The sequence below is a fragment of the Lepidochelys kempii genome, chromosome 9 (genome assembly GCF_965140265.1).
Source record: "Lepidochelys kempii isolate rLepKem1 chromosome 9, rLepKem1.hap2, whole genome shotgun sequence".
NCBI lineage: Eukaryota > Metazoa > Chordata > Testudines > Cheloniidae > Lepidochelys > Lepidochelys kempii.
Window position 1 is genome coordinate 11960671 of NC_133264.1, and position 16517 is coordinate 11977187.

Genomic DNA, 16517 nt, shown 5'->3' on the forward strand with positions numbered 1-16517 from the left:
GTACTAAAATCACTGCAAAGCATAGAGTTCCTCTTGTTAGCACTCCATTAACTCCTCTCCTTTTGTATTTCTGAGACCGTAGTTGAGATGCTCTGATTTCGGTTTTCTATTCCATCCCATTCACCCTCACAGAATATCATTTATTACTTGCATGGCACTAAGAGCACCTTAGATATGGGTGTACGGAGATGACTGGGAAATTAACCCAGATCCATTGTGTCAAAAGCAGCAATGGTAACTACTGTCTTGCCAGTGCAACGAGAGGTAGTAACTGTTGTATGTGTAATGGCAGCTGCTGATCACAGAAGGCCATCAACGGCTCCCACTGAAGCCAATGGCAAAACTCCCATTGATAGAGCGACCATATTTCCCTATGCTGAATACAGGGCACTTGGTAAAATTACTTGTATTCAAGCGAGTTCAACGGCAATCAATCAGAACTATGCAGTACAAACATTTAAATTAACATCAAGTTGACTGAGCCCCTGTGAAAAAGAAATACTGCGTAATTGGGTTCTTTTTATTTACCTTCTTATCTTTAAGGCTTTAGGGTTCACATGGGGAGAGGTGACACAAACACACACTCCCGTACACCTCTCCCATACGGGGGGGTGACCGACTGACCCGACCCTCCCTGGCCGACGCTCTCCACCCTCCATGCCTGGCAGAGCCCCTGGGACAGACCCACCTCTCTTGGTACCTGGCGCCATGTCTTCCCAAGGCAACACGTGGCGGGGGTGTGTGTGTGTGTGTCACACATGTCCCCCTCCGATTTCTGCCAGGGTTCACACCAGAATGTGGCCAGCAGCAGCCTTTCGGCACTGTGCGGGAGGAAAGGGACAGGAGCTGCTTCCAGCCGCAGGGGAGTGGGGTTGGGGGAAAGGGATGACCTGGCCTATGTCTTTGAAGAGCTCATCTCTCTCCTCTCTGCCATCCCCCCAGCTGAAAGCAGCTTGTCCCTTTCTGCTCGCATAGTGTCGCAAGACAGCTAACACCTCCAGGCTGCTGCTGGTCACCAACATAACCCAGCTGCCTCCTGTGAGCAAGAAGAGGTTAAGCCCTAAGGATGCATTGTGCACCAGGGCCCAGGGAACCTGACTGCAGAGGCTTCAGTGAACCCAGCCAGAGAGGTGGCTCAGCAGGGGAGGGTGCCTAGAGGATGGAGCAGCCCCATGCTCCCTGGGGGCAGGATCCAGGGCATGCGGGGAGTGGGGGTGAAAAGGGTGCTAAGCCCCTGCTCGGGGACCTGCTGTGGAGCCTGCAGGTTCGGGGCATGACCAGGCTGGAAATTGCTTCCCCTCCCGCCACTCCAGAGCTTAGCTGAGGAGCAGAGAGGCTTCCCTGTGCCAGTGCTGGGCGGGGCTTTAGCACATTCAAGGCTCAGCTCCTCCTGGCCAGTTCCCTGGGCCAGAAGATCTTGGGCTTTCCTGGGGCACCAGCCCATCCTTAGAGGTTTTTAAGACCTGGCTTGACAAAGTCCTGGCTGGGATGATTTAGTTGCGGTTGGTCCTGCTTTGAGCAGGGGGTTGGACTAGATGACCTCCTGAGGTCTCTTCCAACCCTAATCTTCTATGATTCTATGAAGGAACCTGCCGGCCAAGCTGTTGGTGAGCTGAGCACTCCAATCACAGGCTGGTTCTCTCCACAGCACTGGATGTGCCCCGCGGGGTGTGTGTGTGTGTGTGAGCAGGAATATGGAGGAGCAGCAGGGCTAAGGTGTGTGTGAAGGGGCAAAGCAGAGACAGGATAGCGAGAGGGGGAGCACGTAAAGGGCCGATGGTTGGGTAGCCGAGGTGACACGTAACCGGCTGACACCTCGTGCCGGCCTGCACTCACCAGCCACCGCAGCTCACTGCATGCAGCCAGTGCCAGCCGGAAACGGGACTGGGGGGGCAGGGTCCTGCTGGATGAGAGCCGGCACGCAGCGGGGGCTGTGCTGATGGACCAGCGGGGGAGCGGCCGGCTCCACGCGTTCGAGCTTTGCCCCGCCACCAGCCTTGCAAACCTACCCCCATTATCGGCCACTGGACCGCCCCCCCACTCACCGCTGGTGGGCAGGCAGCTGGCGAGCAGGGATCCGGCCGGCAGCAGGACCCACCAGTACTGATGGGGGGAGAGACAGAAAATATGGGAAAATTTGCCTATCTTTTTTTTTAAAAAAAGTCAGGACACCTGTAGATGGGCTTAAATATGGGACTGTCCCTTTAAAAATGGGATGTCTGGTCACCCTTCCCATTGAACTGAATAGAAGTAGCACTGGGCCCAGATTGCTGCTGTTTCCTTACGAAACAGAATATAATGAATGTAATCAAGGCATACTGTAGACAGTGTCTCACTCCCTTAGACTCCTGAATTGTCTGTGCTGCTGGGTTACAGCGTATATCCGACACTGGATGCAGGTGGTATTGACTGCTGAATAACTACCCAGTGCTGGAAAGAACTGACTGTTTGTGTCTCTTTGCAGAATGGTACGAAGGGTCTGATTGTCAAAAGTGCTGAGCACTGACAACATCAGTGGGAGCCCGTGGGAGTTGTGTGGGGCTCATTAAATCAGATCTCCTGTAAATGTCCATAACAAGGCTAACCTTGGACAGCCCTTTCCAGTTCTGGGTATAAATACAGAAGAATGTATTTTTTCAGACCAATAAGCATTTAAGGGGGACATTTTCAAAGGCACAGAGGGCAGTGCCTTTGAAAATGCCATAATCCCACTGGTAGTCAATGAGAATCGGGTGCAAAACTGGCCTCTTTGCCTTTGAAAATCTCCCCCTAAATATTTTACAAAAATACAGCTATATAGGATCAGATTTTCAGAAGAGCACAGGCTCCACGTGGGGCCAGATTTTCAGAAGAGCTCAGTTCCCATTTAAGCACCAAAATAACTGGGCGGATTTTCAGACGAGCTCAGGAGGTTTGCTGCAGGTTGAGCACCTAACCCCACAAAGACATTTTCCAAAGCAGAGGCCAGCCAGCTGCAGTAATATCCCAGTAGAACCCACTAGGGTTGTGGATGCATTTATCTCTGTTTTTGCTTCAGCAAGGGCTGACTTTTTGTGATTACATTTCATAGCCAGTGCAAGGGGGATGGAGGAGAGAGAAAAAAGGGAAATGCAACTGAGTGGTGGCAAGAAAGGTCGCCTGGCAAATCTCACTACAAACAGGAGAGGTTTTGGAGGGGTGGGGCAGGGCACTAGCGAACAATTGTTCTCTCATCAGTGATATTTAACTTCTTTCATTCCCAACTGAGCAATGCCTTTGTCTATGGACTTTAAACCTCTCCCCTCCTTCCCTTTCATTCTCTTGTATGTAATTCCCAGCTGCTGAAGGAACTCTAGTAACTTGCACTGTTCCTTTGTCTCCGTCAACCAATCCCCTGCACCAGCATCACTCAGATGAGCTGGCCTTTTCATAATAATTAGCTCACTCTCATGCCCTAAGTGATTGTGCAATACCTATAGGCTTGGAAGGATTAGATTTGTATCGGTAAATGTCGGCAAACATTGATTTTGCTGCACACGCACAAACTGACAAAAATATTTCTATCTAAATTTACAGATAGGCAAGTAAGAAAAATTGTGCTTGAGAACTTATTACAGTTTGATTTCAGGATATTTACTTCGTATATTTTGACATGTGATGTGGACAATGTGTGTATTAATGGTTATAAAGCTTTAACTTTTTGAATCTCAGCTATTGCCATTACATAATTACTGTCTGACCACCCCCCATAAGTTCTGTGAAAATTTAAATTGATAAAAACTGAAAAAATGCTTGAAACCCATAATTTTACACAACCGTGAACATTTAAATTGGAAAAAAATTGAAAAATGCTTAAAAATTAATGCTGTTATCCGTCAAAATTACAAAACAAAATAAAAATCTAATACTGTACTGCATGTCCTCTCTATTTACACACACACACACACACATCTATGACAACTCTCTAATTTCAGCATGTGCATCGTATCAGTGAGATGCATGGAATTTATTTAGAGTGGCATTCTGGGTTGGACAGCAAAAGTGTTGGGGAGAGTGTTGCTTGAGCAATGGTAGCCGGAGGCATGATGGCTGCGGAAAACAGAATGTCGTTGCTAGCCTTGGTGGTGGGGTTGTGCTCATGTGTGGTGACTAGCACATCTGTAAAAAGGTTCAGGGTGTGCCAACCTCAGAACGGAACTCCAAGTGCTAGTGACCGGGGGGCGGGGAGAGACCAGAAGGACCTTGGACACACATCCAGCATGTCTGATCAGACCCTTTTTGGGGTGCTGCACCAGAAACCCCTTCCATTTATCAAGCAGTTCTATCCTAGAAGTCTCTGGCAGGGGAATACTGGGAGGCAATGGCCTCTTGCATCCGTCCCTCCCTCCCTCCTCCCCCTTCACAACCACCTGGGGAAAGCCAGGGGCTGATGCTTCAGAGAGACCCTGGTTTAAAAACCACAAAACACAGTGAGTGCCATTGCAGTTTACCTTTTCTCGTCATGTCTGTAAGATGTGGAGGTCCGGCCACTGGTCCAAATAAACATCTTAGAGGATTGCCCAGTGGTGCCTTTCCTTACTGTGGAGGTCTTGGAGGGATGACGGAAGGACCTAGAAGGAGAGGGATAGTCGCTGTCAGTATTCATTTGAAACACACCAAACCATGTTGTGTCCATCGTGCTAAGTTCCCGGGCCTGGATTCCTATCCACTTGGCAGTGCTCAGTGGGCTCTGGGCCAAGCAGGTGGGCCTTCTGATTATTCGAGGCGATATGTAAAATAACAGACATGCCCTCTCTGTACCCTTCCAGGAGCTTTGCTTGGCACAAAGTTATCTTCTACTTTTTTCTCTCGCTCATTTGTTTTGCTAGCACTGGCTCACATCAGAGATAAGATGTCGTTTCCTTGCCTGTGCTTTACTGCCCGGACAAACGCTTGCTTTGCTGTTGGATCAACCTTGCACACACTCTGGAAAATGAAAACTTCACCTTGGGGTGAACTCCAAGAGCTGGCTAAACAATAGGCTGGAATCTTTTGCTGTTCCCATCACTTTTGTATGCTTTCCTCCTTGGCCTGAGACCTCTTGATACATTTGTTCTAAGCAGCCATAGATTTTAAATAATTATGTGAGCCCATGATGTATTCAGAATGCACTGATCTGTCACCAAACTCCTAGTTAAATCTAACTGCAGTTACAGTCCCTCTCCCAGCTGGCATTCTGATTGGCGCTGCTTGAGAGAATCATAGCAACTTGACTAGGTGCTCCATTGATGCATGCAGAATAAATGTTGAGGACAGTTTGTTTTCCTTTTTCTATTGCTCATATAATGGATTAACTCTTTGATTACCAGGATTCTTAGCTGGCTCTTAGGCACTAATATAATAAACATGATTAATAAGATCAGGCTAAGATCATCCATGGGCTGATCTTTCTGGTGAGTCCCTGCCAGCATTATACCTTTTCCCCAGCACGTCAACATGATGTATATTAATTAACAGGTTATGTATCTGTTACAGTTCATTATGGGCTGAGTCCTGCAACCCTAAATCAGTCAAAATTCCCAGTTGGGTACCTTGCCTCAGTAAAGATGGAGTTGCAGCACCTGGAGCTATTTATTCTTTTGGAAGTCTATCTGATATCACTATAGACTATAAAAGGATTTATTGTTTCAAACCTGCTTAGCTGACAGAGTCATGGTTGTCTTAGAAGCAGAACCAGGATTTTGTTTTTTAAATGGACTCCAATTAATTTCCTCCTACTGTCCCCTTAATCTACACTCCCTTCAGCAAATTCTCCCACTCTTAAGATTTATGTTTTCTTTCATACCCCAACCCACTGCCCACCTGGCACAACCTCCCACTTCATGTCTGCCAAGCAGGCTCTCTATCCTCCGCCTGCCATAGCTCCTTCCTACTGCCTTCTAATTTACAGTGATTGCCCTAAACACTCCCTGAGCAAAACTGCTGCCCGGGGCTCTCTCTTTTCTATGGCAGGGCATGATACCAGTAGCATTTCATTTTCAGAGCTTATGATTTAAAGAGGGGAGAAATGTAAAGGAGTTTTGATCTAGGGTTTTGGTTTGGATTCACTTCTCCCTTTTAATTCATCTCTACCTAGGTTTGCCAGGATCCAATTTACTTTATAATTTTGATGGATGTTTATTTTTAAGCATTGTATTTTTTTATCTATTTGAATTTTCACCAAATTATGGGTTTTATGCATTTAACATGTTTTATTGCTTTAAATTTTCACAGTTGTGGGAAATTGTGGCAGGGGGGAGTCAGACAATTATTGAATGACAGTAGATGTTGAGATTGAAGGAGTTAAAGCTTTTTAACTGTTAAAGCACAAGTTGTCAACCTCACCTGTCAAAGTATACAAAATAAATATCCTTAAATCAATCCCTAATAAGTTCTCAAAAGAATTTTTCTTACTTTGCCAATTTTATTTATCATCAACGGAAATATTTTTTGTCACTTTGTGTGCATATGGTAAAATCAATGTTTACCGACATTCACTGATAAAAAGTTAATCCTTCCCAACCTAACTATATCTCAATTGGTTCTGAACACTCATCCTTACAAACAAGTGACTTAATGATGCTCAGCATCTCACCAGATCGGGCCCTTGATTGTGAAGTCCCTTTGGGCAGAGGCCATATCTCATTCTATGATTTGTAAAGCGCTGTGTGCATTTATTGCTCTGTGGAGCAGGACTCAATAATAAAAATGAAATAGTCTGGAATCTAAGTGCCTTAATGTAGAAGCTTCTCATATCTCAGTGGCCATTCCCTAGCTCACTGAGAAATAAACGCAGCTGTTTGTGGTTTCCACTGAGGATGCACATGCATTCCAGAGTGCTGTCTGTGTAAAAAAACATGCTGTAACGCCACCATCTACAAAGTCATACAAGGGCTGATTCATGAATTTGCGTAGCTGTCAACCTGACTGAGATGGATTTGGAGGGAAAAAAACAGAGCTAGATCTGAGTTGAAATTCAGCTTGGAGTGTGAGAGGGCTGGAATCCAAATCTGGATTTGGATCAGAATTTCACAGCTGGACCCCTATTTCAGTAATGGGGCAAACAAAACCCTGGGTCTTTTCACTTCAAACTTTGCAGAGGAGTGGGAAGGAGGCTTGACATTTAGAGAAACCACCACCAAAACATTCTGCCAATTTAGGCCTTGGGGTGACACCATAAAAAGCTACAATGTATATCAGTGAGTGGGCTTTTTGGCAAGTGCTCAGTGCCCTATTGTTAGCACTGAGCACCCTCAAAATCACACTGAAATTAATAAAATCCATCTGTTACTCTGGGGCAGGGACCATCTTTTTGTTCTGCGTTTGTACAGTGCCTGGCGCACTAGGATCATGGTCTATCACTGGGGCTCCTCGGCGCTACCACAAAATAAATCAGTAATCTGAGTATTTGTATCACACTCATCGGTGGACGCAGATTAGGCAGGAAGGAGAGCTCTTTGCACCAGCCAAAGAGGAGGGAGAGCACTGCTTAAACAAACGAGGAAGAAGGAAGGAAGCTGTGTTCTCCCAGTCTCCTTACTTTAACCCCTGATCATAGAATATCAGGGTTGGAAGGGACCTCAGGAGGTCATCTACTCCAATTCCCCGCTCAATGCAGGACCAATCCCCAATTTTTAGCCCAGATCCCTAAATGGCCCCTGAAGCAATCATTAAACTCAGAACCCTGGGTTTAGCAGGCCAATGCTCAAACCACTGAGCTATCCCCTGTCACTGTGGTAGCTGATCACCTAAACAGTCTTTTCTTTCCTTTTCACCTGAGCAAAAAACCGTAGTCAAGGATTAGGGGAACAATGTATAAGAAAAAAGAAAAGGTTCGTCTCTAAGGTGCCACAAGTCCTCCTTTTCTTTTTGCAAATACAGACTAACACGGCTGTTACTCTGAAACCTGTATAAGAAAAGGCATTTGTGACTAAAATAACTATGGCTTGGAGGATGAAATAGTAGCTACCAGCATCTAATCAATCTGATGACCCATTAAGGAGAGTTTTCAAGCGGTCAGCATAGGTGCTGGAACTGGAGGTGCTGGGGGTGCTGCCCCACCCGCTGGCTTGAAGTGGTTTCCATCACATACGGGGTTTACTGTTTGGTTCAATGGCTCTCAGCCCCCCCACTGTACACATTGTTCCAGCAACCCTGGCCATAAGAGTAGAGAACTTGGGATACAGGACTCCTGGGTCCTATTCTTGGCTCGACTACTGACGCACTGTGCAGCCATGAGTAAGGCACGGTCTACACTAGAAAATTAGGACAACATAAATACGTTGCTCAGGGGTGCGAAAAATCCACATCCCTCAGTGGTGTAGTTAAGCTGACCAAAGTCCCTGTGTAGACAGTGCTAGGCAGACGGAAGAATTCTTCTGTCAATGCAGCTACCGCCTCTCTGGGAGGTGGATTACCTACGATGACAGGGGAACTCCTCCCATTGGTGTAGGTAGTGTCTACACTGACGCACTAAAACGTTGTGGCTATGCTCCTGAAGCGTTTTAAGTGTAGACAAGCCCTGTGACACTCAGCTTAACTAAAATGGCCTCTAACATTGGGGGCCTCAGTTAGCAAACAGAAAATTGTGGCATCCAATACCATATTTAGTGTCCATTTTTATAAATTGAGGCCTGGCCTGAGCATCAGTTTACTCAGTCTGTTCATATGAAGCAGTTGTGAGGACTCATTGAAATCTTCAGGAGGAAGGCCTCTAAGGTTCTGTTCACACACAGTCCTATCACTCCTGTCGGTGTCACTTACTGAAAGGTAAAGTTACACACGGTGTGTGAATGGCTAAAACTAAAAGAACTGTAATAGGGCAGCTGAGTGACGCAGCTGGACCTATGCTGCGCTGATATAGCATAAACCACTGCCATAGTCATTGGGAGACCTGGAGGAGCTTGGTTATCACAGACGTTGCTCTAAACTAAACACAGCTGAGCATACAGTTGAGGTGATATACAGCCTTCTCAGGTAGGATGAATAGTAGCAGCATCACCACAGGTAGCTACACATCTCCTGACTCACCTAGTCAGAGTGAAGGCTTTGTGATGGCAGCCTTCAAAATGGAGAGAGGTGGCTACAATGCACAGAAGGGTGTATGGGAAGGAAGGAGAAGGTCTTTTTCTCTGGAAAAGTTTGAATGATTTCATAATGTTTCAGAATGCCGGTGCCTTGGAGCTACCCATATGTGATATCATTAATGCTGCCTGCTTCATTAGCTGCGCAATGCAAGCCACCCTTCACTATTTAACAGATAATTACATGCCTAATCTTGTGTAAAATTGTAACAGTAATGACATCACAGCAGCCACTCCAAAGGTCAGATGTAAGTGACTTGATTCAGTGTTTTCTTTAGCTGTAAGGGTCACCTATACATTATAATCCTTTCACAGGAACAATGGGGTGTGAAATCTCCAGGATCCTTCTTCTGAGGGCCTTTAGGGGAAAAGAGACATTTCACATGGAGGAATCTGAAACTAAGTTAATATATGCTGGTTCACTGGTTTGGTTAGACAACATGTGCGTTTCCCTTGCACTAAGCTTCCTCCCCCTGCCCAAATTGTACTGCGAATGCCAGTCCTTATCCAAAACTGCAAAATAATTTACCTGTACTATTGGAGCAGCCCCACTGATAAAAGGAAATACTTTTTCACACAACATGTAACGCAACTGTGGAACTCATTGCCGTATGATGTTATTGAGGCTTAGAATGTAGCAAGATTCAGAGAGGGACTGGACATTTATATGAATGACAGCCATCTCCAAATTTATAAAATAGTATCTACTAAAAAGAAAAGAGTTTTGAAATGGATATAAACCCTCAAAATCACATCTTAAAACAATCTCTGATTATTAAGAGTTAGGAGAGACTTTCCTGTGAGGAAGATGATCCAACATCTGCCTACTGAAGCAATATCATGTACCTTTCTCTGAAGTACTTGATGCTGGCTACTCTCAGAGACAGGATTAGAAGGACTTTGGGTCTGATCCAGTATGGCAATTCTTATGTTCCTCTTTCAATGGGGTTAATATGGAGATTGGAAAGGGAGGCCATGTTTTAGTTTTTGCAAAATCCAATTGGTCTTTGGGATCAGAGTTCCATTTTATTTAAATCACCACTGTTCCAGGGCAGGGTCTGGGGAGCTCCAGGTGTACTGAGGTAAGCAATCTATCAACAGCATTAAAATGGAGTCCAACTCCCAGTAGTGTTTTCAAGTACGGGTTACATTTACCCCCTTTCCTGTGCTGCATTTTCTTAGGGGTAGACTTTGGTATCCTCACTCATGATGAGTAGCAGCATTCTCCAGGAGCAGTCCTGCTACTTTCAATGGCACTACTGTGGCATAAATAGATATGGGCGAAATGTTTTTTGGCAAATAACAAATATGACAAAAAATGCATTTTGGGAGGCGCCAAAAAAATGCATTTGAGAGTCATCAAAACTATTCACTAATTTGGGTTGATTTTGGTAAATAAGTTTCAGCCAAAAAAAAAGAAGAAAGGGGTGGGGGTGGGGAATTTCAGAAATGTTAATGGTTTGTTTCATCATTTTTCAAATGAACTGTTTCAACATTTTGTTTTGAATCAACATGACATTTAGAAAATGTCATTTCAAAATTATATGCAAATGGTTCATTCAACCTGAACAATTTTTTCTGGTTTTTCATTTGATGAGAGAAACAAAACAAACAAACAAAAAAAATCAATTTCATTTTGAAATGAAACAATTTCTTTTTTTTGGCCACTGACCCGAAAAACATTAATTATTGCTCAGCTCTAGTCATAAGGTATTGCTTAACATGAGTGAAGGTGGCAGAACTGGGCCTCTGTGCTTCAGTTAGCTGTGGAGAAGATGTTTCAGATAAATGGTTTCAATTTTGGTCCACAACTATGTAAATAAAATGTCTTACTGCAAATTTGACTATGAAACAAAATTGCTCTGTGCTGTTATTAGCTCCTCTAGAAAGAGGAAACAAAGCACAGAGGAGCAATGTTTGCTTTCTATCAAGTGCTTAGCATCAAGAACATTAACTTTTTAGTTCACGTCTTTCAGATGTTTGTTGTCCTAGGGATGCAGCAAACTGTCCATGGGAGATTTGGCCACTGCTGAACATGGGGGAGGCAATACAGCAATTACACACACACTGTGGGTATTATCCTCACAGTTGTGATGTCACAGGGCTGTAATTCTTATATACTCACACTTCAAGGGAAATATTATGTTGAGTTCAGCAGTTTCTATCTCCATTTAAATGGTGTGCACAGGTACCAACATACAAATGCACCTCAGAAGTAGAAAATAACTTCAGCTTATATTTTTACACCCTTGGTTATAAATAGACTGTGAAACATCGGTAGCTGCCTAGAACTTAATTGTTGCCACTACGCTGCATACAATAGTCCTTTGGCACTTCCAGCTAGCATCAGGGATGGAACTCAGATCTTCTTGCCTCAGAAGCACAGCGAAAGGAGAATCTTTCTCAGCAGCATAGGGTCTGTGACACATAGCCGAGCAGCTCTGAATTAATCCATTAGAGGGAAATGGATATACATTCTAATCGGGTCATGATAGCATTTATGCACTAAAGCCCCACTCCTGCTGAAGTCAATGGCAAAACTCCCATGGATTTTAATGGGGCAGGATTAAGTTCTAATCTAACACTTCTGCCATTTACCATGACAGTAACTTGGAAATACATGCCCACTACAGCCCAGATCAATCCAACAGCACACAAGTCATCATTACAACCAATAATAACAGGTACAGTGCTGTAAATTTAATGGTGCTTTTGATGATCAGGCAGAAAGAGTTTAATATGAGACAGCCAAAGACAAGAAAAGATGTTTCAGAGTAACAGCCGTGTTAGTCTGTATTCGCAAAAAGAAGAGGAGTACTAGTGGCACCTTAGAGACTAACCAATTTATTTGAGCATGAGCTTTCGTGAGCTACAGCTCACTTCATTGTTCCACTGAATGCATCTGATGAAGTGAGCTGTAGCTCTTGAAAGCTTATGCTCAAATAAATTGGTTAGTCTCTAAGGTGCCACTGGTACTCCTTTTCTTTTATAGTGGAGGATGTGGCCCCAAAATGCTATTTGTGTGTGTATTTGCACGGACTCAAGGTCATGAGGGTCTCCTTAGCATACAGAATACACTGGGAAGGTGACAAGGAGTAAAACAAGATTCAGAGAACTGTGACTCTTCCTCCCCCCTCACAAACAGTTTATAAAGAACAATCCCACTGTTTGAGTATTCCTAAGAATCATTTTGTTCCTGCAAGGCCAATGCCCTTCCCACTGTAATTCTAGGGAGCAGCCCTGAAAATCATTCGATAACTCACTGGCATATTACACAGGGCACTATATTCACGCCACATCACTTATCAAGGTTAGAGTTAAGTGTCTGGATGGGCTTCTAATGCCTATTACCTCTAATTCTTCACCTTTGTATAGAGTCCGAGAAGGATAGTACAGGTAATGTTTTAGGAAGGCGTGAGAGGCTGATGTTTGTCTGAGGTTTGCCTGTGTTCAGGTTTCTGACAACAATAGGCTCTTTTGAGGCCTCAGTGGGCCATTTATGGCACCAAAATAATGAGATCAATTCTCCTTATGGCATTTCACGTCTTGGATAGGGGGAAATTTGCAAAAAGATCAGCTCTTGTGTTAATTGGACACCATAAATGGTGAGGTATTAAAAGGCTTTTGAAAACCATGCATCCGCATAAAGATATAATCACTGAGCTGTTTGGGTTTGCCTGAATATGGCCATTTCCTTCATTATCTAGGCTGTGAAGTATTTGGATGCACACTCCTAATATTTCCCAACTGAACAAGTCATTTGCCTCCCAAGGGGAGTCTTCTCTGTCCTTCAAGCCTTGAGGATTCCCTACTAGGCCTCAGTTTAATCTTCTACTCCTCCCTGCCTTTCACTCTGTGCACTGCAATCATGACCCTTCCCGTTGAAGAGGCCATCAATACCACTTATTACTTAGACAGAATAGTTACTATTCAGTGGTGTGAGGTATTCAGTATTCCTAGTGGCTCAGCAGTCTGCTTTTGCAGTGTTCCTAGCCACAGGTACCCAGAGATAAAGCAAGAACCTGGAACCAGGAGTCAAATCCCACCCTCCCACAAACACAAGCTTTGAGGTGTATTAATTGAAGAGACAGGGACAGTCACTTGTGGCTGTGCTCAGTTCTGAGACACCAAGCAGGGAAGAAGATTATTCAGGATGGGGTATAAATAAGAGTAATAATGGGATACATTTCAGAGGAAAATATAGACTGAATATCAGGAAAAGTTTCTTAGCTATGAGGTTTGCTAGAGTGTGGAACCATCGCCCAGAGTGGTGGAATTACTGTTAATTAAGATCTTGCCTGCCTGATTCAAGGGATAGCCCAAAAGGAGTTTTCTAAGCCTAGCATCAATGATTCTAAGGCCACACAGCAGGTCAATAATAAAGCTGAGAATGGAACTCAGATTTTCTGACTCCCAGTCCTGTTCCTTGAAGACAAGACTGACCTTCTTCCTTGACTCAGTGGTAGTTTTGCCTGTGTAAGGGTAACCCATACACCTTCTGGGACTGGTGTTCTGTCCCACCTAGTGGCACCGAGTCTGTTTAAAGAGAGAGATAAAATGAGTCTGCTCTACAGCCTTAGCTAACAGCCAGGTGGCTTTTAGCTCATGCGATAGAGGCTCAAGCACTAAGCTCCAGAGGCCCCAGGTTCGATCCCACCCGTTAATGACCAGGGTCTGTCAGTGTTACATAAGGATGGCAGGTTCAGACTCACCTGTATACAAAGCACTCTAAAGTACTGTAAAGTACTTAGAGAAACTATTGCATTGTATATCAGAGCAGCAAGAACAAATACCCAGTCTGTGAGCATATAAAACCAGTGGCATTCAGGCGAATAGTGTTCACAGGAAGAAAGGCTTCAGAAGGTGGTATTTCTTGGAAAAATTCCCCTCCCCCCGGTTAAGTGGGTCAAAATACCTGCTCTTCCTGCAGGTCTTTACATTAATGCCAACATTTGCTGAGCTGGTTCGACTTGAGGCCATTACCAAAAATAAATATTACTGCAAATCAGGGATGCAGAGGAACAGAAGTAAAGCCAGCATGATCTAAGAAGAACAGCTATAAAGCAACTAGCTAAAGGAAATGCATCTGCATTAGTGGAAGACAGCTACCACTTAGGGAACATTTAACGCCCCGGTAGCAGCCACACTAAATCGTGCAGTGGCGAAGGCAATATCAAACGGCGTGACTCTACTTCAGTGCTGGCATTTACTGTAGGGCAACCAAATGGTACAGAATAGGAACAACAGACCTTAGTGCAAGACAATGACCTACATAAATAGCTCTTATTTATCTGCAAAATTTTATAAGCCACAATTCTGAATGCTGATTAAAGCAACTGGCAAATGACGGTGTACAGAACTCCATTGGTATATGCTTGTAGAGATCTCATGAATTACTCCCATGTAGAATGCCCCTCTGGCTATACATTTTTCAGCTGTGGGATTTGTCCTTTTGTTGAAGTAGCTGGGGTTTCCTCTCCAGCATGTCTCATGACCAGTGGCATCAATAAGCGCCATGCTAGCAAGCATTCCTGTCAGTCATTAGATCCTGTAAATCCCACCTCTACAGTGTGGGAGGGGGTCAGCATTGTGGAGGAGAAAGATTGGTGCTATCAGTAAACTAATGCTGCCTCTGAGAAGAGCTTAAGAAGGTAGATGGAGGATGTTGCTGCTCTATGACTTCTGCCTGTTCTCTGCCCTCCTCTTGCACCTTCCTAAGGTGTAGTTCCCAAACCCCAAATGGGGAATTCCACAGAGTGAAAGGCACCCTCCGTTTGAAATGTGGGGTTCACATGGCATGAGGGGTCACCAACATGAGGGTGGAGTTAGCTAGCTACAGAAAACAAGAGGATTTTGTTTTTTAAAAAGGCAAAATGTCTTGACTTGAGGTTACTGCCTATGATTTTTTCTACGTGTATTTCATTATTAATATTTCTCCTAGTGTTTGCAAGAATAAAACAGACCTATGAAGAAAGGGTGACACATTTATACCCCTGTGCTGCAGGCCTGCACACAACCTACATAGGCTACATGTCACTTTCCCCACACCTAAGTTCTCTTAACCTCCCAGTTCCCATCTCACTTTTTACCTACCATAGTTTATGCTCCTTCTCTAATACTGACCAATTTATTTGAGCATAAGCTTTCGTGAGCTACAGCTCACAAAAGCTTATGCTCAGGTAAATTGGTTAGTCTCTAAGGTGCCACAAGTACTCCTTTTCTTTTTGCGAATACAGACTAACACAGCTGTTACTCTGAAACATCTCTAATGCTGGATTTCCATGTTGGGCGGTGGGGAGAAGATACATCTGAACAACCTCTTGAGTCTTGCCACTTAACTCTGCTTTGTAACTTTCTGCCTTCCTGCTCCTTCTCTTGTTTAGGGAAACATGCTTACTGTGACTCTGTTTAAAAGCCTCTGTGCTGAGTGTATAGAATTTAAATGCCTCACTTTTGACTTGAGGGCTTTTTGGAGCAGCTTCCTCATTTGTGTTGATATCCCCCAAACATGGCCCCGAATGTTAGTGTCACTAGCTAGTTTTTGGTATGCTCCCTCTCCTGAGGATGCTGACTGAATTATACTGGTCACTATTACTTAGTAGATCAGTGATAGTGAGTTCTTCAATCAACTACCATATGTTCCCTAGATTATCAATAAGGGAGGGACTGCTGTGCCGTGGCTACTACCTGCGACTAGGGGCTGAGGAATCCTGGGTTCTATCCTTGGCTCTGCCTCTGGGTATGTCTGTGCAGCAATCATGGGGTGTGACTGCAGCTCCAGTTGACTTAGCTGAGCTAACTATTTCAGGTACTGGAGCAGTGATGCTACAGCAGCCCATGCTTCAGTATGGTTCGTACAAGCTTTCCTGGGACCCTGCGTAATTGCTCATGTGGCTAGCCCATGCCGAAGTACATTCTGCCACAGCTTCACTACTCCAGTACCTGAGCTAACTATATTCAAGTTAGCTTGGTTATGTCTACACAAGCTGCAGTCACACTCTGTGACTACAATATAGACATATCCCCTGAGTGACCTCTAGCCAGTCATTGAATGTCTCCAGGCCTCAGTTTACTCAGTTTACTCCTTAGTAGAATGGAGATAATATTCCTCCTCTGCACTTGTGCGGGCTATTTGTATGGCACCTTGAGACGACTGAATGACTAAAGAAAAGCCAGCCTTTATTATTCTCATCATCATCTGGTGATGATGAGTTTGCAGTCCCAGCACGTGGCAATCACATCTCTTGGTGCACTGCAGTCAACGGGGATCACTGTCCCTGGGGAACAGCCAGGGATAATTGTCACCTCTGCCTGTCAAAACTCAGTAAACATTTTAAAGCTTTCTGTGCCCTGTCAATTGTAAATGCATTTGCATTTATGTAGGAAATGACATGTTGGACAAGCACTATATTCATCATTTCAAAAGCTCCCAGAGTG

The 16517-nt window shown here is 44.5% G+C and overlaps 1 protein-coding gene across 6 annotated transcripts in view; it reads right to left on the reverse strand.

Annotated features, from left to right (window-relative positions):
• Nucleotides 1-16517, reverse strand: part of KCNMB2 (potassium calcium-activated channel subfamily M regulatory beta subunit 2) — a 238299-nt gene that overhangs the window by 21226 nt on the left and 200556 nt on the right. For 4 of the 6 annotated variants that reach the window (XM_073359328.1, XM_073359330.1, XM_073359329.1 and 1 more), the window contains exon 2: nucleotides 4470-4589. In XM_073359328.1, coding sequence (XP_073215429.1) covers nucleotides 4470-4589 — 120 coding nt within the window. Of the gene's footprint in view, nucleotides 1-4469; nucleotides 4590-4964; nucleotides 5110-16517 lie in introns of those variants that run through there. The other 2 variants (XM_073359327.1, XM_073359326.1) reach the window with 1 other exon arrangement.